Here is a 26,906-nt window from a genome sequence, read left to right as displayed (position 1 = left end):
GGTATTTTAAAGGCCAAGTTGTCAGAAGTCCATTCTTTGTTTTAGTGCCCTGACAACTTCCTGTGCTTGTGTGTATCCATTGTGATCCTCAGAGATTTACAGATAACCCTGGGAAACACTTGTTCCTGTTTCCGAATGGTAAAGCAGTCGTTGCCTGCTTCCACATGGTCTGTTTGAAGTCAATGTCTCTTATAGGGCCATTTGCACAAGCACGATAAAGCTCAATTTCCACGTGTGTTTGACAGCAGCTTCCCATCATACATGTGGCAAAATTGGTTTTGTTAAATTTCAGTTTGCTGAATTGAAACTGGAAAATGAATGCAGCTCAGTAAGCATAGAAGCTTTATGCCTTCAGTCTTCCTATGACTTCAGTCTTCTACGTATCAATAATCAATCTTACTGTCTATCATTGCAAAGACAACAAAGTGCTGAGGAAGTAGCAGTTGACATTTTGTACAGTTTGCTGCTGAATAAAGCGGCTGATTAAATTCAAAACATGGCTGGCATTCTTCTGACTGCTCTCTTCAAAGGATGAATGATCAAATACAAATAATTCCTGCTTGCGCCCTGCCCACTATAAAATGTGCCAAAGTACACGGTAAGAAGCAAATGGGAAGTTTGCTTTCTACTGAGCAATTTCAGCTACTGGGCCAGCTCCTGGTAAAGCTCCTGTGAATACCTCCTGCTTGGTCAGCTCCTCTAAGGATTCAAAACATTTGGGGAAAGAAAATGAAAGTTGTGTCTACAGTCGGTGGTTGGCTTTATTCTGAGCTTGATTGGGATTTGGTGACAGCTGTGGGTGAGTCCTCAAATTCAACAGTTAATTTGTTGCAAAACAATTTATCTTAAGAAACTCTGATTTGATCTTTTCCAACTGTTCTTATTAAATGACTGTCTAATAAAAACCGAAGTAGAGTACCTGCAGCTCAATTCGACATTTGGTGGGATTTTGGATGCCAAACGGCTCTGGTGTAATGTAAGGAGTTCCTTCAGAGTCAGCTACATGTAATGGGAAGCAGCCTGCCCTGTTGTCACCTCCAGGGGGTTGTTTGTAAACACAAGTGTGGCCGGGCAGGCTGTGGTTGGAAGGATAAAAGCACTCACCAGGACCTGCTGTTCATAGGGGTTGGGAATTAAAACGGGCAGGAGGAAAGCATTCGAGACACTACGGGTAGGGAGCCCGCAACTGCTGTTTCCTGTAGGGCTGTTGAGTCTGCAGTGCCTTTGTTTCTTTTTTGCCTTTAAATCTAGTGAGGAAATGGGATGAAATCAAGACCAGATCAAGTTTGGGGATTATTCTGCCTGTTTCTGAAGCTTTTTGTTTCCCCAGTCGTTCAGTGACACAGCACGTCTTACCTGATGGGTCTCAGAGCTCACGGGGTTTGCGTTGCTGAAGCTGCCGTGTTATGGTGTCATAAAATGAGGGAGGGATTCCAGCTGTTCCAGAGAACTTCTTAGGAAGTATGATAGAGCCGTTTAAATTTATAACTTCATTAAATTCATATTAATTCTTTGTTTTGGGTCCACCAGGTAGTGAAAGGTTTTTACCACTGTAAATCACAAACCAAGGGAATGATTTGAGCAACTTTTAGAGGTGTCCTTACGTCTATCCTCCAAGCTGACCTGCAGTGGAAAATGGCAAATGTGAAATTGTAGAGTTGCTTTCACTTCTCAAATTCTGGACAGCGTGCACTTGGCACACTTACCTTTGAAAAACAGCAATAACAAAAAACATTAAATGTTCAGAACACTATTTAGATGTTTGTTGAAATAATCCAATAGTCCGCTTCACAGTTTGTCACCTTGTGATTTGATTACCGTGCTGTACTTTTTTTTTTTTTCCTGAATGGTCCTCTCTAACTACGTAATTGCATCTTTGTTTAAAAATGAAAAGGTTTTGAGCTCAAATGGGGGGAGGGAAGAGTGGGAGATGAGAGTGAGCAAATGTTGAGATTTTTCTCCAAAACTACCTGAAGTTCTGTTTTCTGTAGTAGTGCAGGGAAATCAAAACCTGAATGGTTTCTTCAGAAAGATTCGGAAGGGGACACACCTTCACTTATCAGCTGGCCCTCCAGGTATCATAAAATGTAGTTGTGTGGCTAACAATCTGACTGAACACCTCCCTTTTCTTCCCCTTTACCCTGGCATCATTTAACGTTTGCCCTTTATTTTCCTTTAACAGCAGTGAGTTAGAAAGTATCAGTTCTTGCGGATAAACAGCTGTTGAAACTCTTCTGAAGCATCTGCTTTTATTGTGACTTGCAACCAACTGACATTTTGATGGAGAAGTACAAATGCCCCTCACTTCTTCCACTGCTATTATCATACTGGCTTCTGCTAATTTTTATAACTTATAACTTATTTTATCTCATTTTGCACTCTGCAAACCAAGAGATTTTTCTACCACAACCCAATCCGCATTAGCATTCCTTACAATAAAATCCTTGAATTCCAAAGGCAATGGTGCAAGAAAAGTAAAAAAATAATATTGGAAGATAAAGCAGGATCTTGATCAGAGCTACAAGCAGCTGCTTCCTCCCAGTTGGGTAACACATACTGTTAGCCCACCATGCAAAGCATTGCAGAAAGACTCTTTCCCGTGTTCCTGGCTAAAATATTTCTTATAACCCAGTTACTAACATTGCTGTGGATGTTCTGGAGCATGCTCGGTACATGCATAACGGTTTAAAGAATCACTTTTTAACAGTAAATAAACTTTCCGTGCTTAAGTAAACTTGAGAAGGTTCCCTGGTAAGTGCACCAATAGTAAGAGATAAGAAACACCAAAATATTAGAAAGGTCAGTGTTTCAAGTAAATTTGGATATCCGGAATTAATCCTCTCAGACATTAATTTTCCTTTTTTATAAGTGGTGCTTTTTTAATAATATAAACTTCAAAAAGTCCCATAGCAGCAAACCTGGACTTGCACATACTTAGAGCTGGATTAGGGTTTCTAATCTTGCTCAAAGTTAAAAATCATTCTTGATACCCATTTGCAAGGAGAAGAAGTACACAGCTTTCGTTTTTAATATGGTGTATGTGATATTTACCAGTACTCACCCTGTAAGCTGTCTGACCACCTGGTGCGGCTGTAAAACTGCTAGAGAGTGGAGCTGCAGTTATTTTGTATAAAATAACGTTGTATATAATATAATATATTAATAACATGTTATAATGTGTATATAATCTTGTATATTTGTAAAGCAAAGGCTGCCTCCAGTTGCGCATGCTTGGTTTTTGTTAGCAGAGTTGCATTAAGTGTCTAGAGGTAGAACATGACTCTGTGTTTTGCATGTGTGCTCCACAAGTCTAGAAGTGTTTCTAGAAAATGTTCTGGAGTAAGGTAACCTTTGGAAACATTCCTGTAGGTTTTGCATGTTGGAATGTTTAAGACAAATTAAGACTTTTTAAAACAGAATGCCTGATTCTGGTTTTCTTTTGAAACTTCTGATCCCCTGCAAGCCCTCTAAACAGCAACAGCCATGCCATAGTTTCACCTGGGGCTTCAAGGCTTGCACTTTCAATGCTTTTCTCACTTCCTGTACTAAGTTATACTAGATGTAAGACATGTAAAATGTTACATGATACACAAAACTAAACAAAATCTCAAACATCAGAAGGTTTACGTGGAGATACCAACGTGTTTTCATCCTCTCCCCCAATATGCGACAGTATTTCGGTATGAAGTAAGCTGCCCAATGTTTAGAAACCTTTACAAATCCGAATAAATACAGGATTGTCAACACAATATGCAACTTCAGGCTGAACCCAACACTTTAATAACAAACATGAGTTTGATTATCTTGTTTGTTTGGCTGAGACTATGGATATGTGCTGTTGGCCAAATGCAGTTGTGGCCTAATGGGAAGATGCTGGCCGTTTTCTGGGCTTGCTGGGTTACCTCTCAGGAGCCATGCATGTTCAAGGACCTGCGAATCACCGGAATGGTTTTGAGCAATATTACTGCTAATACCGGGGGGTAGGAAGGGGTAGCATCATAATATTGCTCTCTTTTTTTATACTGATTGCTTTTTATTTTAATACGATATTGCTGTCTGTACCCTCGATCTGTGTTCCTTCCCAGATTGGGTATCGCTGTTCACAGCTTTGATCCTTTTTCTTTCTTAAAGAGTAAAAGTTAGAGAGAAACTGGTGAAAGAGGAAAGCGCGCGTGGAAGCCCCGAACCTGTCACAGACAGTGTCCCTCAGAGAAAGTCCCATCCCGTGCCAGCCCACTACATGCCTCTCCAGACAGAAACGTCTGCCTTTGACAGGGTTGTAAATCAGCCCGTCAGCGCGGTCCGCCAACCAATACATGGCTATATCCAGCCTGCTGGCGTTGCTCACACGGCTCAGCTGATGGCAACTGAAGAAGCAGAAAATCTCCCCGTTGGCAGCCGCCTCCTAGCAGACAGCGTCAGCCTGCTAACAAAACCAGCAGTGGCCCCAGCGTCAGAGAGCGACAAGAAAGAGGCGCTCAGCTATGGAGCAAAGCCTGATGAAGAGGAGGCCCTGGAGGGCGAGCAGGCTTCCAAAGGCAGAAGGCCCATCTTGCCATCTGAGATCCGCAAGCAAGGGAAGAGCCACGAAGGCCTCTTTGGAGGAGGAGAACTGGATACCACCACCATGGGGAGCTCCTCTTCTGCCAGCAAGCCGAAGGTCAACTCGGAAGTTCAGAGGGAGCTAGAGTGCAATAGGAGACAGGGTCCTGAGCAGCCCCCGAAGGCCCCGGAGAACATAGAAAGGAGCGAAGCGGTTATGTACATACAGAGCGGGTCCGTGTCACAGCCTGCCAAGGCAAAAGGTCCCGTCTGGAAAGTGTCAACAGCAAAGCATAAAGTCCTGACTCGCTCCATGTCTGACTATACGGTGGCTCCTAAGCTAGCATCTTTTCATAGTAAGGAGAGCACGGAAGCAAATGCAGCAAATGGTGAGATTGGCATGGTTGACACAAAAGTCTCTGTTGCCCAGCTCCGTAATGTCTTTCTGGAAACTGCTAATGCCAACAAGAAAACAGACCTGTAGGTGACATTTCAGACGTATTTTCGTGTGAAACTTGCACGTCCTTGGCAAAATTACACACACTCAACAACAGTTGTGTTGGGCACTTAAAGCACACAGCTTAGCTCTCACCAGTGTGTATTGGAGGCTGACATGGTCTGAAGGCCGCTTCTGTGCTTCTGCTTGCTGGTGCAAGTTGTGATGGGGGTAGCTGGGAGGTGTACGTCCGTGCATGGTACCGGAGGAGCATGCAGAGTGATCTCTGGTGGATTGTAGAGATGCTTACATCTATGCTTTACTTTTCTCTCCTATTTTCTTTCCTATGCGCTTTCTATCATGTGGTTTAAAAGCGAGTCTCGGTTTGAGATGTCAACGTCAGGTAGCACTTTGTCTGCCAATGGGGATCGCGAAAGAGGGCCACGAAGGCCGAGGCGCTATTTTACTCCTGGTGAAAATAGAAAGACTTCTGAGAGATTTAAAACTCAACCTATAACGTCAGCAGAACGAAAGGAGACGGATAGGTAGGCATGTATGTGGTTCTGTGTAGCGTTCTGGTGCAGGTAGGCATGAACAAGCTTGTGAAGAAAATTTTGTTCACTTGTTAGCATAAATATTTTACAAGGTTATCATTTCCCCTTAAAAATAATCGAGTATTGGTTATAGGATAAATTCCAATTGACTTGAATATGCAGTTTTTCATGAAATAAGAACCAACGAAAACCAATTTGCTGCAAATCCCTCTCCATAAAATGGTAAACAGTGAATCATAAAGTATTACAGCTGTCTGGTTCTGTCTAATGATAAAAGCTTTTGTCTGTTTTTATATAAAGAGTTATATAAAATAAAGAGCCCATCTACTCTGCTTTATCATTTGCTATAAAAAAAAATCTACAGATTTTGTGTTAAAAGAGTTGGCATCAAATCTTAGATCTTCTGCAAGATGAAGTGGAAATCATTTTCCCTTACTGTATTCAAGTGTGGCTGTGATTGCTTGCCTTTCTGCTTTATTAAAGGATGTTACAAGTGGAAACTGTTGAAACTTGAAAAATAGACAAGTTTCAAATTCTTAAGAATTCTTATGTCTTGCTGCTTCAGATGGAGTTTGAATCTCATTTTTGATGTCTCATTTCAAGCTAACTTCTTCCTGTTTGATTATTTTTCACTAGGTCATTCTTGAGTGCAGAAATACCAACTGCTGATGGTATGTTACTATACAATTTTCTAAGGAAGAAATGGGAACAAATGTATTTTTTTTAACTGAAGTGGTGTTTGATAATGCAAACAAAGTCCACCTGAATATAAGCATCAATTCCTATAATAGTTTGAAGTACCACTTTTCCTTGGCCATGTCTGCTACAGACTTAATTTCAGATTAATTTAAGTCCAGAAGTTGATCTGTGGACTCCTAACTATATATGGGGAGTAGAGGGTGGAGTGGCTTCCTTTTTTAATTTAATTGCTTTTATCTGACTGCTAGCTGGAAAAAAAAAAAAAAAGAAAGAAAAAAAAAACACATTTTAATCATTAGTTCAGGGCTAATAACTAAAAAGCTTTTACTATAGTGAGAAACTGATATTAGCAAAGTATTTCCTAGCTAAGGATGTTGCAAGATGCTGGTTATTAAATTATATAATTGTCTGCCATCTTGCTTCTCTTTTCTTCATGTCACTCGGCAACTCTGGCACAAATTAAGAAGCTAATCTCATGAGGAGCTAAATTTAGACTTTAATGCCTTATGCTATTTGAAAGCTGATACTCTGCAGCTTTGAGATGCTGGCTCTTGGATCTGGAGGATGCTGATTTCAGCTCCTAAGCATACCAGTTGAACCTTTAAAATATGGGCAGAGAAGATGGTAATCAGAATGACCAGCTGCCAGGAGAGACTCTTGTCTGGTCAACTGAGAGAAAATAGGTGTCCTATTCAGCAGGATAAATACTGAGCTTAAGACAGTGGTTGATCTCTCAGTCTTAAGTATTTTCTTAGTCAATGTGTTGTCATAGACTAATACATATATGATTATAAATAATGCTTATAATAATGCTTACCCTGAAATCACATGAACTGTGTCCTGAAGAAAAATCTTTTGCTCCCAAAAATCCTGTTCAGAATTTTTCTCTGGTGCAATACATGTAAATACAAGTATAAGTTTATTCAATTTGGTTCATGATATATCTTTCATTAAAAGGGAGTACAGCCAATTTATTTGCTGCAAATGCTTCTTTTATTACTAAAATGTTATTTTGGGGGAGTTTGGAAATCATTTAGTCAGAAAAACTTTCACTTACTACAAGCTATGAGCTTGATTCATTATATTCATTACATTCAGCTTTTTTTTTTTTCTTTCTGTAGATGAAGAAAAATTAGATGACCGAGCCAAACTAAGTGTAGCTGCAAAGAGGCTGCTTTTTAGAGTAAGTATTACATTTTCTTAATAGAAAACAGAGCTAAACATTGCATATTCAAGATTCTGAGGATGATTAGGTTCATTAGAATGAAGTGTAATGCAGTTAACCAAGTCCAAGCACATACTTTTTTTTTTTTTTTTTTTTTAACTTCATCTCATCTACCTATGCAGCAGACCTGTTGCTTTAAAGCCATCTTTGAGAACAACATTTGAAGAAATGTGCAGTTAATTTTAATTCCATGATGGCTACTGTATTATTATATCCTGGTTCTAATTGTCTACCTGGTTCAGAGGTAGACAATCAGGAAAATTAATACTTTGCATCCAGGAAAGCTTAAAAGAAAATAGTGTTTTAGAACTTTTTTTTTCATGGTTTTAATTATGATATATGTCCACTTAGGAAATGGAAAAATCATTTGAAATAAAGAATATTCCTAAACCACCTACAAGAAGTTCAGCAGTAGAGAGAAGACTGCGGCGTTTGCAGGATAGATCGCACACACAACCAATTACCAGTGAGGAAGTGGTCATTGCAGCTTCGTAAGTCTTGTTCATGTGTTGGCTCTAACTTTGGTTCCTGCTTTTAAATCTGGGAATAAGTACCATATATGTGGTGTTTACAACTTTGTAGCAAGGCAAAATGTTTATTGTTAAGGGCCAACTTCCTTGAGAACCACAAGGGAAGCTATATTGAAATTCCTTATTAGAAGTAGAGGGACTAGTAAAACATAAATTGCATGAACTGTAATTTGGCAGAAGGTTTACGAAGCTGTAGATTAGGTAAATGGGATTAATCATAGCATTGGTTTGTAACTCAAATGAAAAGGATACTTCACACTGAGGGAAATCTGCACTATTTCTTATGGAATGTATTTGTATTGGGAAAAGGCTTTTAAACTCTGAAATCTCAAATGTACTTCCTGAAAACATTTCTTGCACTTTGGTCATACATCATGAAAGTTTCCTGAAAAAAAAAAATATTTTGGGGGGAAAATGGAGAAAAAGGTGAATAGATGTTCATCTAATGATCTGCTAAAAGATGGCTTATGCTGTTATGGGTAACAGCATCTTCGAGAGACAACCTGTTTGCTCCTCTAGGCTTTTAGTTCTTTCAAAGTATTTGATGTTATTTTGCAAAGTTCACAGCAGTTAATTAAAAATCATTGCTATTTGTTTTTTTCTGTTTTGTTTTGTTTTTGGTCTTTTCTGTAGTTAACACTTAATGTATTGCTTTTCTTAATGCTTTTTTCTTCTCTCTCCCTGTGAATTTTCCCTCCTTGGCAATTCTTTAAAGTGAACCTACCCCTGCTTCACGTTCTGTGAATACCCACACAGTAGTGACAAGAGTACCTAGTCCCACTGTAGTTAAGAGCACTGTACAACCTATCAGGTACTGGGGGGGATAAACATGCATGTTACATGGAGCACAAGATTCCTCAATAGCAGATGCATCTTTAAAGTCTTGAATGCCTTTTCAATGTGTCAAGTCAATACTTGTTTCAAGAATATTTAAAACATTTGTCAACTTCGTTTACGTTTGCATGATAAAACATCGCAGCTTTTTTTGGTCAAGCATCTGTTTTTAGGACCTCTCTAACCACACTCACCTATTCTAGAAGTGTATTATATGTGAAAGAAATGAATATGCATGTGAGCAAACCTGGCAGAACCCTCTTTGCTCTTGTACTTTTATATATAGTGATGTCGTCTTGACGTGAAAATACCAGAGCTGGGTGCTTGATTTCACAAGCAGTACATATCCTCTTTGTCTGTCTCTACATATATTTTTTTCTAGTTTGCAAAATTGAAGGAAAGATAAGAAATTGCACCACCTATAGGTAAAGTTGCAGAATACTATTACATTCTGAACAAGAGAATTTTAGCAAAGAGAGCACAACAGAAAAAAATACTAATTCCATAAATGTGGCTGAATCTAGCTAGAGGTGAATAAAATGTTATTGTAGAGACAAATGCAGTTACAGCTTTTATGAATGAATGTGTCTGCCTTCAGCATTGGTCAAACAATCTTAAAAATTAACGGAGTATATTGCAAAACTATTTTTTATTGTTGAGTCACCCCGATAACTCTAAACAAAAGCAAAACTGACCTCTATTCTCCTTCAAATTATCAGAGGCATTACAATTTATGCTAAGCTAAAAGAACCCCTAACTTGGAATTTAAATTCATCTTCTACATGTTTTATCCTATATGATCCACAAATTATTTCTAATAAAACTGGATTTTACATAAGTTGCATTGTAGGACAAGTGTTTGTTCTACAGCAGCATTGTAAATGTCTCTAACTCTGTATTCTGTATAAAGTGATTGGTCTGAAAAGTCTGTCTTCAATCTTGAGTTCTCCTTTCAAAAAATTGTTATGTCATAATCAAATGAATTTGCGAATGAAAAATTTTAACTTTTTTTTTAAATCTTCAGCTGTTAAATTAGAACCCATCATGCCAATGTTGAACCACTGCATAACCACTTAGGCTGCTATATTACATTGGCTATTGTGCTTCATACGCAGTTCTTCTGCTTCTATCAGGTTAAGATTCTAAAACTTCGTAACAGCGTCTTTAAAACTCATTTCCAGTTCTGTTTCTTCAGCTTGCAGGCATCAGCACACCAAAAAATTTTAGCTAAAGAGGAGATAAGAGCAGCCAAAGAGGCGATGGGGCAAGATCAGTCTGATGAACCAGATTCTTCCACATTAAGTTTGGCAGAAAAGATGGCTTTGTTTAACAAACTGTCTCAACCAGTATCCAGGGCCATCTCCACAAGGAGTCGAGGAGACATTAGGCACAGGAGGATGAATGCTCGTTACCAGACCCAGCCCGTCACTCTTGGAGAAGTTGAGCAGGTAAGCGCAATCTTAGTTCTTTTTCATTTGTTTGTTTTTATTGAAAAAATAGCTTTAATGTGAAATGCCATGACAGTTGGCCTTTTCTTTGCCCCGAGCTACACAGTGGGGTCATAACGTATTCACAGGAAAAAGCTTCAGGAAGCAGTCTTCTGACACTGAGAAACAACATCCTCCAAAATGTTCAAATTTATTGATGTGTTTTCCTTTTATAAGTAATTTAAGAGTATATCATCTTCCTGATGAGTGCACACTGTACCTTTCATGGTCTATGTCTTTTCCGGTGTCTTTTCCAACTTCTATAAGTAAATTCATGACCAAAAGGGTGAAAACTGTGATGCATCTCGTTTTGGAGCTTTGTCATGTGCATCTTTCAAATCTGTTCCTGGAGGCACTATTTATTCCAGTATTACGACATTGTTCTGTTGTTTTCCACTGGGAGGGGGCATTGATTTTAATTCTTCTTTTGTTCCACCAAAACAGAATACTTCTGAAATTCAGAAATTCATGATTAAAACGAAGTGATTTAAAACTGTGCAGTGGAATTGGGCTTCTCAGTCTGGAATCCTTCATATAATTGGAACTGGAAAGGAATGCCTTTTTAGTGGAGCTTGAGAACAGGATGGCCAAGCAGTAATCTTTCAGATCTGATGTTTGCAACAACATCAGTCCCTTAGCACTATAGCTTTAGAAGAAAGCACTTTAACAGTGAAGGATCACTCCTTTGCATGTTGCATTTCCAAGGATTTGGATTGATCTGAGTGTTAGAAAGTTCCTGCCCTACCTAGTCTTTCTATAATGCTTCATTAATCTTCCTACATTTTCCATATATTAATAGAATTGTGGGAAGGTAGGATTTCTTTAAGTATATTGGTGCAAAACTGCATGAATACGTAACTGTGCCTTATGCTTACTTTACTTAGGCTTGAAGTAGTAGTAAATATTTGGCATATTTATCTTAACCAGATTTCCAGACATTACAGAGTACTATTTCCATTCATTTTCCATATGCCAACCACTGTCACAGTTTGAACTCTTTAATGATCGTGTCACTAACTTGTTTGGGGGCCAGGAAGGTGATCAACAGAAACGGGCTGAAGCAGATGGGAAAGAAGCCAGTGACAGTCACATTAATTTGTCAGACTTTTACAAGATGAACTTACGCTTCAAGCAAGAAAATGCAGAGGAAGCGTATTTTGTCATATCCTTTTGAACCTAGCAAAAGAAACCACTTGCCTCTAAACAGTACTATAAGAATGTATTGTCAAAAAGACCTTACATAGAGACCTTACATTTGGAGTTTTGAGATGTAGTTATGGTTGTTGTAGGAAGAAACAAAGGAAAGGTAAGAAAATAGACAACTAGAGGTTGCATTACCAAAATGCATAATTGCAAATGTAAATATCTTGTAATTGAAGCTGAAATCCCTTTGCTGATCTCCTCTAAATTTCTAATTCTAATAGATGCAATGGAAAAAGAGTAAACCGGTAACTATGTTATTAATGTTTCTTTGGAATCTTTGAGCTAGTGTAGTAGTCTTTGCTCAGCTTTCTGATTTAATATATGAGTGTGTTGTCCATGCTTTATGGAATTTGCATGTGCTTTTTAAGTGTTTAGTTGACTTACTCCTAGTGGTGTGAGTTTGCCTATTCCTTTTGCATGCTGTTCACTAGCCCTGCAGTTAAAGAAAACAACAAAAAAGTCAAACAAAAAACATCTCCTGATTTGTATGAAGGCATATTTGTCACTATTTCATGGCTTTTATTCCCTTTGGAGAAGACAAACCCAAGCTGTCCATTTCAGGGAAATTTTGCATCTTAACTGTCTCTAAGAAAACTTTTATAAAGTTATTATGTTCGAGTAATGAAAGTTAATTGTTTCTCTGTAGAGGCTGGCAAAGCAAATTTGGACTTCTTTATGTAATTCTTAGGTATAAATACTTCTCTCAGAGATGTATGAGACAGCAAATGTTTGATATTTGAAAAAGTCTTAGACTAACAGTCCTGTGTGAAGGTGATTTATGTGGTGAAAGTGTTGGGAATGTGTGCCCCATGTAAGACAGCACGGAGCATTCTCTTGGTGCTGAGCTTGCTTTGGAGCTGCAAGCTGCATAACCATATCAGAGCAGAGCTGTGCCAAAGCTAATTAGCCCTGTTGATTAGCCTGAGCACATGGCATGTCATCCGGCATCTGGAACCCGAACTAATTCCTGCTCCCAGTGCTGTGCAGTACCATGTCAGTACGGACCTTTTCATGCAGCTCAGACACAAAGTCATATTGCATGCTACACACCTGCCCTCTATTGCTAAAGATTTTGCTGTGCATATGCAGTCATTTTTACCTTGGGTGGAATCATCCGTTTACAGCCAAATGATGAGGCATTCTGGCTCCCCCTAACTGTTCTGAGTGTGTATTTGTAGAGCATTGTACTCATGTGGAAGCATACCTTCTGCTCTGAAGAACTTACGTGGTAGACTTTTCTTGGGCATGGATGATTTCGGAGCTCTCAGGTCCTTTTTTATTTTTATGTGTTTGTCCGTAGGTGCAAAGTGAAAGTGGAAAAATTGCTCCCCTGCCAACTGCAGTCGCAACATCAGTTGCAACAATGGCTTCTGCCCTTTCTGCACTGTTTGCCGGAGACCTGCATGCGAAGCCAGCCAGAGATGGAAGCGTGAGTGCTGCCACAAAAGCTGATTTGAGATTCCACACTTCAGCCGAAAACTCGGAGTCTTCAGGAAAACACATGCAGAAGTCCGAACAGTGGCAGCCTTCATCAGAAGTGCTAGAAAGCAAAAGATCATCAAAGAAGCATGAAGAAGAGGGAAAGAGGTTTCTGGCACATGAGGCTAATGAAATTAGAAAGTACAGCTCCTTTGAGGAAGAAACCACACATCCTGTTCCTGAAAAAACAGGGGACTACCATAAAGAATCTACATACAGCTTCCTGAGGAAGGGCAGCATGGAACTGTTTAGTTCACAAGCACTTTTTCAGCCTCTTGAGCATAAGGAAATGGATACTAGCATGCAAGGTAAGTGGGAAGCCAAAGAAGGCCAGTCCTTTGAAGAAAACATGGATTTGGAATGTGACGTGCAAAGCAAGACTTTGCAAAGAAGTGCAGTATGTGCCTGCTGTTGGTGTAGTCTAGTTCAGCAAACAGCAGAGTTTCTCAGTTTTTAAACATCTTTTTGAATATCATCAAGACAGTTTTTCTTTTTTAGCACTGCTTAAAGGTAGAGAAAAAGTTGTGACAACTTAAGTTTTGCAAGTACAATTTTCTCTTAGTTATTCTTGTACCTCTTCAGGCCTCACAGATGGCTCAATTTTATTGAGATTTTCTTAACTTTTGTGGTAAGTGGCAGTATATACTGAAGTTAATTTTTTTGTTGCTTCCTCTACTGCCTCTTCCTCTGCACTCCAAAATACTGAACAAGCTGAACTTGTTGCTCTGGGTCAAGTATTTGTTCTGAATTCTTGCCACCTTCTGCATATATAGCTATATTTGTTATATATTAGCCACATATGTACATATATAGCAAGAAGGGATATATGATTATTGAAACACTACTATTATTTTCCCTTCAATTTTATGACAAAATATAAACCAAGTAATTCTAGAGCAGTTTTCTGTTTTAAGTTGGGGGTACAGGACCAAAGTATCCTATAGTGCTAGAAATATTTTTTTCTTTGTCCCATGAAGTTAATTCATTTTGAATTTAAATGGTCTCCAAACAGATGTAGGGAGGAAGGTATAGTTCTGCTTGTATTCATCAAAAGCAGTGTCCATTCTATCTAATTAGCTTTCTGTGACTACAGAGGAGACGGAGACTGGGGTAGAACAGGAGCAGTCATGTATCAGGGGGTATTGTGCTAGTAAAATTTCAAAAAGAATGAAGGTGACTTCTATTTCCTTCAGGATAGCTCTCATGGTGCATTTATTTTTTCTCAAGGCACTTTTTCCTATGGTTTAATTGCAGCTCAAGAAAACAAGAAAAAAGAACCTAACACCCTCCTAGAAAATAAGATCTTCATTAAATTATTAAATATATTAAATTATTCTAGTATGGTACTTATGCATTAAATGTTTAACCTTTAAATTAATTTCTCTAAATTCAGCTTCTCTTCCCCTACCCTTTGTTCCCCTCTCTCTTTCATCTCTTTTTTTTTTTTCATGTTGGCATGATGAAAGGAGCAGCAATTTGTGCCTCATCCATATGAAGTTCAGAATTGTGCATTGAACATTGAAGCTCTGTGGCTTTGTGTGAACTTCAGTCAAAAAGGGACAGTCTGTTCAACAGATAATATTGAACAATTAATCTTTCTATGCTAGCTCAGCCAGAATTGTTTTCTCTTTTGGGATAGCATGTGATTTGTGATTTGAATTTGTGAAAAAACAGATTTACTGCTTCAGTGTAGGTAATGTAAAATAAGTTTGAGAATAGCACTAAGTCTAATTCAGCACGTTTCTTTTGACCGGGCAGACCATGTTGAGTCTACTTCTGAACTCACCAGCACATCAGCAATGAGGACTGTTTCACAGACTGCAGCTGTGGCATCCTGTAGACTGCAGGAGCTCTCCGATCAATTGGAAGGAAAATTTTATAAGAACTCCTGTGAGATGTTTTCTGTTGGAGAGAACAAAACACAAGCAGCTGAAGATGTCCTTGATAGTTCCAGCAAAACGATGTCAATTAAGGAAAGGTACTTAAATTTCACTTTATTGAAATGGTCTCTATAAATACAGTTATTAGAGTGATGATTATAAAAAGAAGCTTTAAGCCTTTTTCTAACAAAAGCTAAGCACTGTTTACTGGGCTCTATTAGCTGTCAGAAACTAACAGTAGAAACATGCAGTTAATCTGAATGACATGCTTATAAAGCATCGTCATCTCGTGATGAATGGGAATTACTGTTGAAGAGAACATGATAATCTGATTTTGAAACAGCCACGTGAAAAATCAATAAGAGATTCAGAAAACGAAAGTAGTAAAATAGTTATATATATATTGAGTAGAACATTTGTTCTACTCAATATATTTCATCAGGTTCTGTTTTCAGTTACAAGTTATAATGTTTGTTTGTTTGTTTGTTTTTAATTTTATTTTTTAATTAGCTATTTCATTGTTGCTCTGTGGAAATAGTCTCTTTATAGTAAGCCAAGTACAGAGAATCAGGGATGGACTCTGTGATATTTCCCACTTTACTTCAGAAATATATAGTTTCTGTTTTGATATCTGAGAACTTCCTCTGGGATTTTAAAGGATAATAAACTGGACAGGTTTCTGGGAGTATTAGAAGCAATTTTTCGAGCCCGAGATCATTCAAAAATGAAATCAAATGTTAATTATTCTGTCCTTGTATAGAAACTAGGAGATCCTAGCTGGAGCTCCAATAGCTGCTGTAGTATTTGTAAAACTTGTTCTAATTTAGTTAAAACGTCAGGAGTATAAACTCAATCCCAAAGTATAAAAGGATCCAGTAGCAGTACAGTGAGTAAAATTATGATTGTTTGCTTCGGATTGACAAATAGGCTTATTCATACTTCAGTTTTTGTGCAGTGAAGGTAGAACTGATAAATCAAAGTAGCTGCTTCACTGAACTTTCAGTGTGTCAAAGTATTCCATCACTTTGTGAGGTGGGTGTAATATTAGGTACTCCAATCCATTTTTTTCAACAAGATACCAAAGCATGCTTCATGTATTTCTAGGAGGTGTGTGAGTCATCCTCATTTTTAGCATCCCCACTCCCTGTTATCTGTTTAATATAAGGAGAACAGAGTGACTAAAACAGCTGTAAGTCTTAGTCCCCTTTCTGAAAGATGTACTTAGCATTTTCAGTTTACTGGTTTTTTTTGTTTGTTTGTTTTAAAGCAACCTTTCCCCCTTAATCCTTCTGCAAATATGTCAACTGTCTGGACAGATAAGGCTTAAATCCAGTAAATTCTGGTTTATGGGTAGTAAATGATCTACCTTCCCCGAGCCTAGTGGGGAAAAAGAGACTGGAGGGAGGGGGATCATCCAAGTATGAGCAGCTGGTTCGATCCTAAATTTAATGCTTCAGTTGAGTTGGTCTCTTGAAGAACTGATGTTCCTGTCAGACTGTCAGTCACACTCACAATCGGGAATTGCTTTCGTTGGGCCTCCAAGACTGTCTATTCAACACAAAAGCCAACACCGGAAAATACCTGTTGTCTTGTCAGGAATTTGTATTCTCTGATTCTGCAAACATCTGTAAATGGCAGAGCTGTTATCAAATCATTTTAGCATTCCAAAATACTACGCTACTCTACTTCTTGACCTAGAATTATAAAAAAAAAAAAAAAAAAAAAAAAAAGACTAAAAAGATGGGTTGTATTCTTTTTTTTCTTTTGCATGACCATAGCTGACGCCAACTATTTATAAACCTCAAAGAACATTGCTGCTAAAGATTAACTTTTACACTTTGCTTTTTTGGGTTGGATTGTTTTTTTTCCCTTTCACATTCACTAACTTCATCTTCCCATCCAGTGGATTTTTCTGGCTGTGTCAGACATTCTTTCACCTTATGGAAGAACAGCTTTTCCACAGATGTAATGATATTTGGGCAGGATGCATGCATGTTGGTCTGGATGAAAGTGATTTTCCACAAAGACTTATTTCACTGAAGTAGTATTATCCTTGGGGGTGAGTGCGTACCTAGCATTTTCAAAATTACCTATATTTTATGGAAGAATGAAAACCATGATTTTTAAAGAAAGAATATATGCCTATCCTCTCTTCTGCAAACGTGACACTTGGAGGTGAGAGGGAGCAAAGGCTCATATCTTACAGTGGGCTGTGTGTTTTGTTAGACAGACAGGACCAATCCACTGACATGTTATATATGAGTGCTGGAAACCTTTTTATAATTGTCTTGTATTCAGCTAGACAAATTAGGAGTTTGGGAGAGGCCTTCAGGAAGAGGAATGTCTTGGAGGACTTTGAACAGAGTGTCATTTATATGTAGCTACCTGTATTTGTACGTTTACGGAGACCAGAGTTTCTCAAAAGCCACCCCGCCTGCTCCTCTTCAGAAATCGGCTGTACACCATGAACATGATTTTCAAAAACTACAGATAAGTAGCTGGTAGACCTCCAGCCTTCGTTCAGTCCTTGTCAGGACAAACCCAATCTAAACTTTAGCTTCAGCCTTTTTTGATGAATGGATGCCAGAACAAGACCTTCTGTAGCCTAGGACATGTATATAGTGAATTTATGAACTCTTTGACCATCGGTTTCCTGTCTGTATTACTGCACTCAAACTGGCCTCCAGGCAGCTGAAAGGCAGCTAAAAAGAAGTGGTCAAGTGCAGCCAATGGAGTCCATGTGAAAGCCAAATCTGTGTCCAGTTCATGTCATCTCAAGGATGACACTAGCACAGCAAAGATACTAAAAGATTGCTGCAGAAGAAAGATGTCTTTTTTTTTTTTTTTTTTTTTTTTCATTTTTGCCTGGGCTTTTGCCAAGGCTTTTCAGACAATGCTCCTTATTTAGGCAAAACCACTGTTTGAATCTTGCTTGCATTTCCCCTCAGTACTAATCTGACATTTTTCCTTCATTTTTGAAACCTTTTACTTTGACTCCATCCTGACACCTCTGGATCATTTTATCTGAGTAGCAGGTAAAAAAAAGACACTAGGCAAGTTGACAAAGATGGTCAGATATATAGTAAAGATTTTCCTTTCAAGAACAGAGTAAAACCTATTTTTCAGATTGGAAAATGAACTTTAGGATGCAAAGGAGGAAGCTGTATGAATAGAACTATGAAGGTGAATAATAAATCAAACTGGAGATGCAATGAAACTAGTAGGCAGCAGGCTTTAAACAAATCCAAGGGTTAGACCCCCAAATTCTTTTTTTAAATTTTTTTCCCCAAACTGTTCAAAGAATCATTTGCTGTCTGCTCTCAGAGTTAAGCTACTGATCTGGTGGGCCTGCTTGTGTGATCCAGTTCAGCATTTCTTGCATCTTTATTTATACAAAAGGATGCCCTCCAAAGGCTGTTGAGTCAAGGTGGTCTGTATTTATTGCTGTTTCCATGGTTCGAGACAAATGCATGGCTTTAGGTTTTGTGCAGCAGTGAAGTTTTCAAGGGCATGCTGGGCATGCCTATTTCTTTAAAGGTGTTATTTAATCTCTTGAGGCAGGCAGGCGTATGACCTTACTGTAGGAATGAGTTCTTCCATTGCATGTATGAGTGGAGGATGAATCCATCCTTATGACGAAGAAGAGAACAGTCTCCAGAGACACAGAAACAGTCTCAGAATTAGAGATTTTCATTTCCTGATCTGCCAAGCTGTTTGGGCCAAAGGTCGAGGGCAGATACCCTGCAGTAATGTCAAACTGCAGGGTCAAAAAACAGGGCAGATCTTTTCTGCCTGCCATGCTGTGCAGCTGTGGACATTTTTAAAAACAAACCCATCTAGACTAAAGCTGATCAAAACACCTTCCAGCTTCAATTAGTGCTGATCGTTTTAAGCAAAGCTGACCTGAGAGAACGTGACTATTGAAGATAATTCATCTGTGTGGTGGCAATTCGGTCCAATCTTGGTCTCCTCCACAGTTTCACACATGCATGGATGTACTCCAGCAGATAAGTTCTGGGCATTGAAATCTTGTGGAAGTTCTGAAAACAATGACCATAGCCTCAACTCTTCATCCTGAGTCCTCTTCACCCCTACCCATGCAGTGCTGTTAGGTATGAAACAGCCAGGCAATGTGGAGCTTGCCGGCACTGTCTGCATGGGCAGGAAGAGAAAGAGAGGAAACAACTGTTTTCTTGAACACAGCATTCTTACTGCCATTGTATTCTTTGGATTTACTGTCTTCTGCATCTTCAGTTTTTCTCAGCTGACTGCCTTAGGGCCAATTGGGTTTCCTTGAGGATGTCAGTAGCATGGCTACGCTGCCTGGATTTTTGCAGGAAGCAACTGACTGAAACAGTCCTGTCTCTTCCTTTCCATAGTTTCAGGACAAAATTTGTACAGTAATCACATCTCTGAAAGCACATCTCCATATTTTGTGATGGAAATAAGTTGACAACCTACTGAACCTGTACAAATAGTAATAGGGTTAGGGGTGTTGGTATAATCCTTACTGAAATGCCCTAGATTAAGAAAAAAAAAAAAAAAAAAAAAAAAAAAAAGGTTATGTAACAAAATTTAACAATTCAACTAAAATAAAAATGACTTAGTGGACCAGCACAAATGTTTGCACAAGTGCTACAGATACACATTTTTAAGAAATGCTTTTAGAAATCATTCTTAGCTAGAAAATTCACACAAATATTAATTTCTGAGGGCGGTAAGCTGAAGATCATGTCTCTGTGGACCTTATATTCCAAACTGATTTCCTCTGCCCCCAAAACTAATCACCTCAGAGTTTGTATGGACAGATAGGTTCTAATTCCAGCAAAACAAGTCTATGTGCTGTGCCCACTGGGCCAGTTAGCATCCATTTGTGCTGTATTTAGAATTTTACTTAAGATTACAAAATAGTACTTTCACAAGATCATGCTTAACTGAGATTAATGGTAATCTACATTGTAAATATAAGTCTTCCTTTAAACCAGTTGAATCTTGCAGATGGGCTTCACAGCTGTAGTACAGTAGTACCGAGTTGTTAGTGCATTGGTCCTACTAATTTATATGGCAGCAATGCCTGAAATGAGCAAGGAGATACTAAGTGATCCCTAGCAGTCTGATAGTAACTTCAGTCATCAGGGTTGTAGTCCAAGCATTAACTGCAAAGTTATCATCTGATGTGCCTGATGAGACCTAATTGATGGCTGCCTGCTCTTAATAAACCTCTTCCTTCTTGGGTTTTAAAGGAAATAAAATTTATTTTATTTTTTTTTAGTGACTACAATAAACACCAGTGATAGGATTTATCTCATTAACTTTGGACATCTATGGCATAAGCATCCATAGCTGAGCTAGTCAATCTCTGTGCCTTATTGACAAGGAGGGGAAGAAAGCAGTGATTCATCTAACCTCTTTATATGTCTGCTTCAGGATGATCTTCATTATACCCTGGCCTCCCTTGACTGTATTGGCAATTTGCACTGACTGTACAAATTAACTGGAGTGCCTGTCTCAGACTAGATGTCTGTGTTTTGCCAGATGATTCCCATTTGATGTGTTCAGTAAAGGCTTGTTGTTCATTGGTGAGCTTTGTGTATGTCTACAAAATGTAAATAACTGTGGTTAGCTAGAAAACTTAATTTCAGATTTTCTTGAATGCATCATTAGCAAAGTACTAAGGATAGTTTCTAAGGGTAATGGGAGGTATAATGTTTAAAGATACTATGTTGGCATGTTTTTTCTTCTAGGTTGGCATTGCTGAAGAAGAGTGGTGAAGAAGATTGGAAGAGCAGGCTCAGCAAAAAGCAAGAGTATGCAAAAGTGTCTGCCACTGATCGTAGTGCACAAATGCAAGAAGTTGAGCAGCTGTTGAAGAAGGTAATTCTTTTTTTTTTTTTTTTTTTGAAAAAAACATATTGCTTGAAATGCTTCAGCTTTGATGATGCATCCAACAAGACAGGCATGCCTAATATTAGCTACTAGCTCTTGCTACTCCTTTTGTTTAAAGACATGTTTGAAAAACAATTCTCCCAACATAAGACCTCTTCAAACAAGAATGTCTTCACTGTCTTGGTGCATACAGTATTGGTTAGAATGCCTTCACATCAGCAGATTGTGAAGCAGTAAGTGGGCCTGTAAGGCTTCTGGAATGTTTACAGGTATAATGATTAAGGTTTTCCTACACACACACACCAAGGTATGCGAAACTGGCTTAAGACTTGAAGTGTTTTCTTTAGTAAGGGTTCTTGGAAGAATTTAATGTTCCTAAAGGCGTGTTGTCTCTGTGCATATGCTTATTCTGAGCAATAATTTTGGATCCTAGAAGCACTAAGGAAATGCAGGTGTGAGAGCATCCATGAGTCATTTGACCCTTGGTTATCTTGCATGATCTTTGGTGTTTGTGGATAGCCAGAACCTCCTGGACAAGGATTTTATCTGTCTTGTTAGTGTTAGTGAGTAGAGCGGGAGATGGGTAGGAAGGTGTGGATGGGTTATTGAGAGATTTGCTTCAAGAATGGGCTCCCAGTTCAAACTAATGTAGATTCACTTCTCTGCAGAGTCTAGTATTTCAAAAACGACAGCGTTAAATAAAATGGCTGTTCCAAAAGCATTTAATTTTTCAAGGAATTTTTCCACAGAGGACAAGCAAAAATAAAATTGGTATTATAAATTTTACTCCTGGGAACAGTAATCTTGGGATCTAATCATTTAGTTGTGAAAATACTGCTTCTATTGAATAGTATAGGTAAGCAAGCAATAAAAAGACTCCTTCTCCCATTGGTATATTACAAAAAAGGTGTTGTTACAGTCTGTCCTTATTGAGGATAAATCTGTGCCTCAACTTGCAGCCCATCAATGGTTGTGTGTTAACTGTACAGAAGATCAAGCAAACTGATCTTTACAGTTTGGTCTATGGATTTTGTTTCTATTTGCTGCGTGGACTTGCTCACAAATTCAGTTGCAAGTTTGAAGATGTCCTAAAGCACAAATTGTTTCACTGAGGAAAGCAAAGTTGTGGTCACATTTTTAACAGGCTAGTCTCCAAAATGACAACTGTTGAGATCAGATTACAAATGTTCTGTAGCTAAAGACAATGGAGCTGAGAAAAAGCTTTAAGCAGCTGCCAAGATTTAGGCAGAGATGAAACCTTTGTTCTCTCTTTTACTCCCTGGCCCCCATATCCTCCCTGTTGTGCTACCATGTGCAGCAACACCACTCAGCGCAGCACAGTAAGAGAGCATGAAGTGCTTGAAGGGTTCGAGCTTTGATGTGACAATGCTAGCAGTGGGAGCTTCTGTGACACAGGGTCACCCACTGTGTTGGTTCATGTTAGCTCTTGGCCATTTAGAGCCTGAGCCAGAGGATTTTTTGCATTTCTGCCAAAATGTGGGTGGAATCTTGAATATATAAGAAAAAAATGTCAGTAGTTTTGTCAGACACAACTGTATTGATATTTGTGATGCTGATTCATTACGTGTGTTACAAATAATGTAAAGCTTCGTCCACATCGACCACACTGCTTCCAACACATCACTGTCAGATCACTTACATCTGGAAATATTACTATATATAATTCTTCAGTGTGGTGGCTATTACCCTGTGAGGACCATGAAGCAGCATGCCACAGAAGTACCTACTTGTAGAAGAGCTTCTTTATAATGTACTTCAGAAATTTACTGCTTGCTGTTGCTGAATTTGCAATAAAAGTGCAGGATCTGAATTGACTACTGTGTTTTGAGCTAGTTAAAATACAGTTTCCACACACGGCAGTCATGCATTGGCAGCAAGAGTGTGTACACTTCAGGCATTATTGTTAACCAGCAGGGCATGACAGAAGTTTTTCTAGTTGCTGTATGTCACTGTTCTTAATGCGGTCAAGTTCACCTTTTTAGTTTTTTTTTTTTGTCTTTAGAAAGGTTGTTTAACTCATTCTAGAGGTTTGCTTATTGAAGCATAGCTATATAAAATAGAAGTTATCAGAGTACATTTGGATTTCTTGTAATCAACAAAAGTTGAAATATTAATATTAATAAAATAGCTACATTAAATAGTGCTGTTTGATCTCTTCTAGTCAAAATGTTTCTTCACAGTTGTACTCATGTTGAGATATTTCTCTAAAGGTGTTACAATCATTTATATGTAGGCTAAACTGTAGAAAAGCCATAAATTTCATGGAAAAGCTGACAGAGCAACTTAAAATGGGGGAAAAGTAGAATAAGGAATTAACTCAAAGTGATACAGACTTGGGGGGGGGAAAGTTGCAATTTACATGGAGGTCCAGCATCTGTTTTAATGATTGCTGCATATAGGAGGAAAATTTGTTGGAAGATGTGAGACTTCTTAAATTACTTACATGTACGCTAAAACATACTTGGACAACTTAAAGAATTGCTCTATCGTCAGGGGAACAACTGTAGGCTGTGGAATGTCTTAGAAAAGAATCCATTTTATTTTGGAAAAATATTTTGGATTCAGTACATTTTTTTTCTCTGTGTAGAAAACATAACTAACTTTAAAGTCTTAGTATCAAAACAGTGGGACTTACTGGAATGAAGATTCCTGTTTTATAGCTGGCCACTTTAACGATGCCCCTGATTAATGGGATTACCAGCTGCACCGCAGTAGCACTGAAGCAGTGAATGACATTTGAAATGCACTTAATTCTTATGGCGAGCTTGTATTGCAGCTCAGTACTGGTGTTAAAGGCCAGGACGGAGCAGTCAATTCCAAATTACTCAGAGATGAAGCGTATAAAAATCTTAAAGGGGGTAGGCCTTTAAAAAGTGACCTTTAGGCAAAACATTAGTCTCCTCCTGTGGTAATAGTTTTCTCCATTTCAGATATGGCAGCCACCAAGTGCTTGTACCCAGTGCTAATCAAAGCTGAAGCTTTAATGGCTAGGCTTCATTTTGGGCCACTCTAACAAGCTGCAGTTGTCCCATGCTGTGCAATGTTCTGTATTAACCTAGAGAAAGGAAGAAGAATTATCATTGTTAAAGCCATGTCTTAATCAGCTTTGGGTAAGCCCAGCTCTGAGGCAGGGGTTATTCGTAGGCTTTGTTTAGAATGGTAAATTCACCTTTGCTAAGTGCTGTGGGCTTAGTGCTTCCCTCCAGATGGTTTTTGAGTATCTCAGTTTTAGTAAATGTTCTTTCTTTTTGTCCTGAACATAGGTGAACATAGGTTGGTTGATTAAACTCGCTGCAGAATTGTTCCCATCTTGGCTGACGTGGTTCATCACGTTACTGGTGCATGAAAGCAGAGTGATAAAGATTACCAGCATACAAAATGTACATCTCCTGACTGGGCTGATTAGTGCTGTGTTGACCTGTAGTGATGTTGTTACTAACATCTTTAATTCTTGCATGGAGTGGCTTTGGTGAACATGCTGTTGTGTTACGAGAACACTTTTTGGTCTCTGGCTTTGCAAGAGGGAAAATGCTTCTAGAAGATTAAAAGATTGAGATTTACTTCATCTCAAGACCCTGGGGAAAATGAGTCTGTTTTCCCCCATCTTCATCTCTGGCAGTCCAGTTCTTTTCTAATTCCTTTACTTTGCTTCTGTCCTTGTCATAGGAACCTGTATATGCTTCTACTTACTCTCCTGTTATACCTGCTGTCCATAAATTTCATCCTTTTCTTCCTATTAATCAGGTGAGCAAACATCCACACAGTTTAAATGCTCAACAATATCAAGTAAGCACATTCTGACTTTTTTTTTTCCTTTTACATAGAGAATTAATAATCCTCTTAGTTGATTAACCAGCTTAATAAGTGCTGCTTTAAAGAAACCTAACAGGAGTGGGCAAAGAAGCCAGCTGTACACAAGAAAACAAGGAGAGTTCAGTGGAAGGTCTTGATAGATCTAGGCAAATCTAATCCTGCTTTATTGCCGTGCCTCCCAGCCCAGATCTGTGGTGGTAGTACTACCAGGAATCCACTCAGTTCTCCATTCTCCCCCGCCAAAATACAGCATGTGTCTCATGTCAGGAGCACTCTGGCTAGTACGGGTAACAGTAATGAATCCAAGGAACAGTTATTCACTGCTAGAAGAGATGATGATGATTATGGTAGAGACTACTGAATATTTACCATTTCCACATTCACTTTCATAGAAGTTTTTGGGGGTGTTTACTCTGATTTTTTTTTTAATCAAAAATTAAATTTTGGGCTAGCAAATGAAAATCATTATTGTTACCTCTACTCTGTAAGCTCTGAGTTTAATATAGCTTTATTACTATTTGACTTAAGATAACCTATTCATTTTGTCGTGATGGAGTTCATCAGCTCTATATATCAAGAAGGTAAATGTATCATCTAACTTAATAACATAATATCCCCTCAACAGTCTGTGGAGAGAGAAAGTCCTTCAATAGCTGTTCACCTCATTTATCTTAAATGAGGATCAATTGCCCCCAAAGCAGAGAAGTTATTTGTATTACAAGGCAAATACATACCTCTTTTATATAATTCATAACAGTGGTTTTAAATGGATTCCCACTTTGAAAAATACATTTTTAGTGTCCATTTTTGGTTTGGACTCCTCCAGCTAGGGGCCGACACAGACCTTGACATAGAAAACTGTCAATACTTGTATTTCTTGTGTTTATAAAATAGAAATAAGAAAGAAAAGAAGCTTAAAAATACAAGGCAGGCTCACAGACCGCTGTGAATTGTGTTCTTGTGACCCGATGTGGCATTGCTTAGACTAGAAAATTGTAGGGTACAAAATGGAGCACTGCCTAGATGTGGGCCCTTCCTTAGCACGAATTCATGCTGCAGAAACAGGGGAGCACCTGTGCATACTCCCAAGAAATGTGTTGCAGTGCTAGAAGAGACCAGCGTCATCAGCCAGCCCAGGCAAGCAGTGCAAGAAAAGTAATCCCTTTATCTAGCTGTTCTTACATCAAGTTTATAACTCTTCCTCATACTTGAAGTAGTTCTTTTAGAAAAAATACATGGTCTTTATTCTCAACTGTCTGAACATGGAAAATGCACTGCAATTTTAAGTAATTTTTCATGTAAATTACTCCCGCTCTGTAGAACTTAACTCTTAACCCTCTCTTCAGTAAGAACATGTATTCATCTGAATTAATATGAGGTAGATTGAAAGAAGAAATATTGAAAAAATATTTTAGACCTTTTCTGAAGCTTTACAAATCTATTGGGATCCTGGATAGAAGTGTAGATGCTGGAAATGGGATGAGATATTTCAAGAAAGATCCCAGTATGGAGACTCACCATCTTCCTCCTCTCCTCAGTATTCTTGTTTATACAGTCACGACGGATGATACCAGTTCTTAGCTGCCATTGTATGTAATCCCTCTTTCATTTGATTCAGAACTACTGCTCCATGTTTTTCCTCGTCTTCTTCTATATTTCTAATTGGCTATTTTTTTTGCTTGATTCTCTTTTCAGGTGATAGTGCTCTTAAAAACCTGGCTCACCAGGTTGTTCTGATAACCTTTTTTTTTTTTTTTATCTATGTGATTATTCATCTTTATCACCCACCCTTCTCTTGTGTGGTGGTGTCATTCCGAGGTTCTTCTCAGCAGAACTGATTTTTTTTTCCACATGCATGAAACCATACTGGTCAGGGATGGGATGAAGCACATCACTGCATGGCCAGGCCCTGTTTAGAAGTATTTTTTCTGTCAGTTAACTAGTATATAGTCTGCAAGCTGCAGTGATATTTTTATATTGCTCAAAAAAAGCTCCGAATGTCATCTGTGATTAAGTCAAATATATTAAAGAAATCAGAGGTAACTGTGTTAACATATTTAATCATACTTGATCTCATCAAACTTACCATTTTGATTAAACCTGTTTTCCATAATGCCATGTGGAACGGCATTAATTATGCAACTGTGCTTTGATTCTTTATTGATTGTCTTACAGCAGTCTTCCCATGATTGTCTGGAAAGAAACACAACTTATGTGACCCGTACTTACATGCTTCAATTCTTCTGCTGCTAAAGATTGTTCCTATCTTAGCTTTTATCAATCCTATGCAATTTTTTGCTCTGTTTTATTTTTTAAT

At 38.4% G+C, this 26,906-nt stretch overlaps 1 protein-coding gene across 6 annotated transcripts in view; it reads left to right on the top strand.

Moving 5' to 3' along the window:
• SVIL (supervillin) overlaps nucleotides 1-26,906 on the top strand; it is a 136,021-nt gene that overhangs the window by 83,018 nt on the left and 26,097 nt on the right. For 4 of the 6 annotated variants that reach the window (XM_084282635.1, XM_084282631.1, XM_084282632.1 and 1 more), the window contains 13 exons: nucleotides 1,992-2,075; nucleotides 4,132-5,022; nucleotides 5,353-5,523; nucleotides 6,169-6,203; nucleotides 7,353-7,414; nucleotides 7,808-7,947; nucleotides 8,702-8,797; nucleotides 10,016-10,268; nucleotides 11,732-11,755; nucleotides 12,811-13,297; nucleotides 14,748-14,967; nucleotides 20,614-20,743; nucleotides 24,443-24,520. In XM_084282635.1, the coding sequence (XP_084138761.1) occupies nucleotides 1,992-2,075; nucleotides 4,132-5,022; nucleotides 5,353-5,523; nucleotides 6,169-6,203; nucleotides 7,353-7,414; nucleotides 7,808-7,947; nucleotides 8,702-8,797; nucleotides 10,016-10,268; nucleotides 11,732-11,755; nucleotides 12,811-13,297; nucleotides 14,748-14,967; nucleotides 20,614-20,743; nucleotides 24,443-24,520 (2,671 nt within the window). The remainder of the gene's footprint in view (nucleotides 1-1,991; nucleotides 2,076-4,131; nucleotides 5,023-5,352; nucleotides 5,524-6,168; nucleotides 6,204-7,352; nucleotides 7,415-7,807; nucleotides 7,948-8,701; nucleotides 8,798-10,015; nucleotides 10,269-11,731; nucleotides 11,756-12,810; nucleotides 13,298-14,747; nucleotides 14,968-20,613; nucleotides 20,744-24,442; nucleotides 24,521-26,906) is intronic. The other 2 variants (XM_084282633.1, XM_084282634.1) reach the window with 2 other exon arrangements.

This window comes from Netta rufina (genome assembly GCF_964035555.1).
Source record: "Netta rufina genome assembly, chromosome: 2".
In the NCBI taxonomy this organism is placed as follows: Eukaryota; Metazoa; Chordata; class Aves; order Anseriformes; family Anatidae; genus Netta; species Netta rufina.
This window is presented reverse-complemented; position numbering and strand designations above follow the sequence as displayed.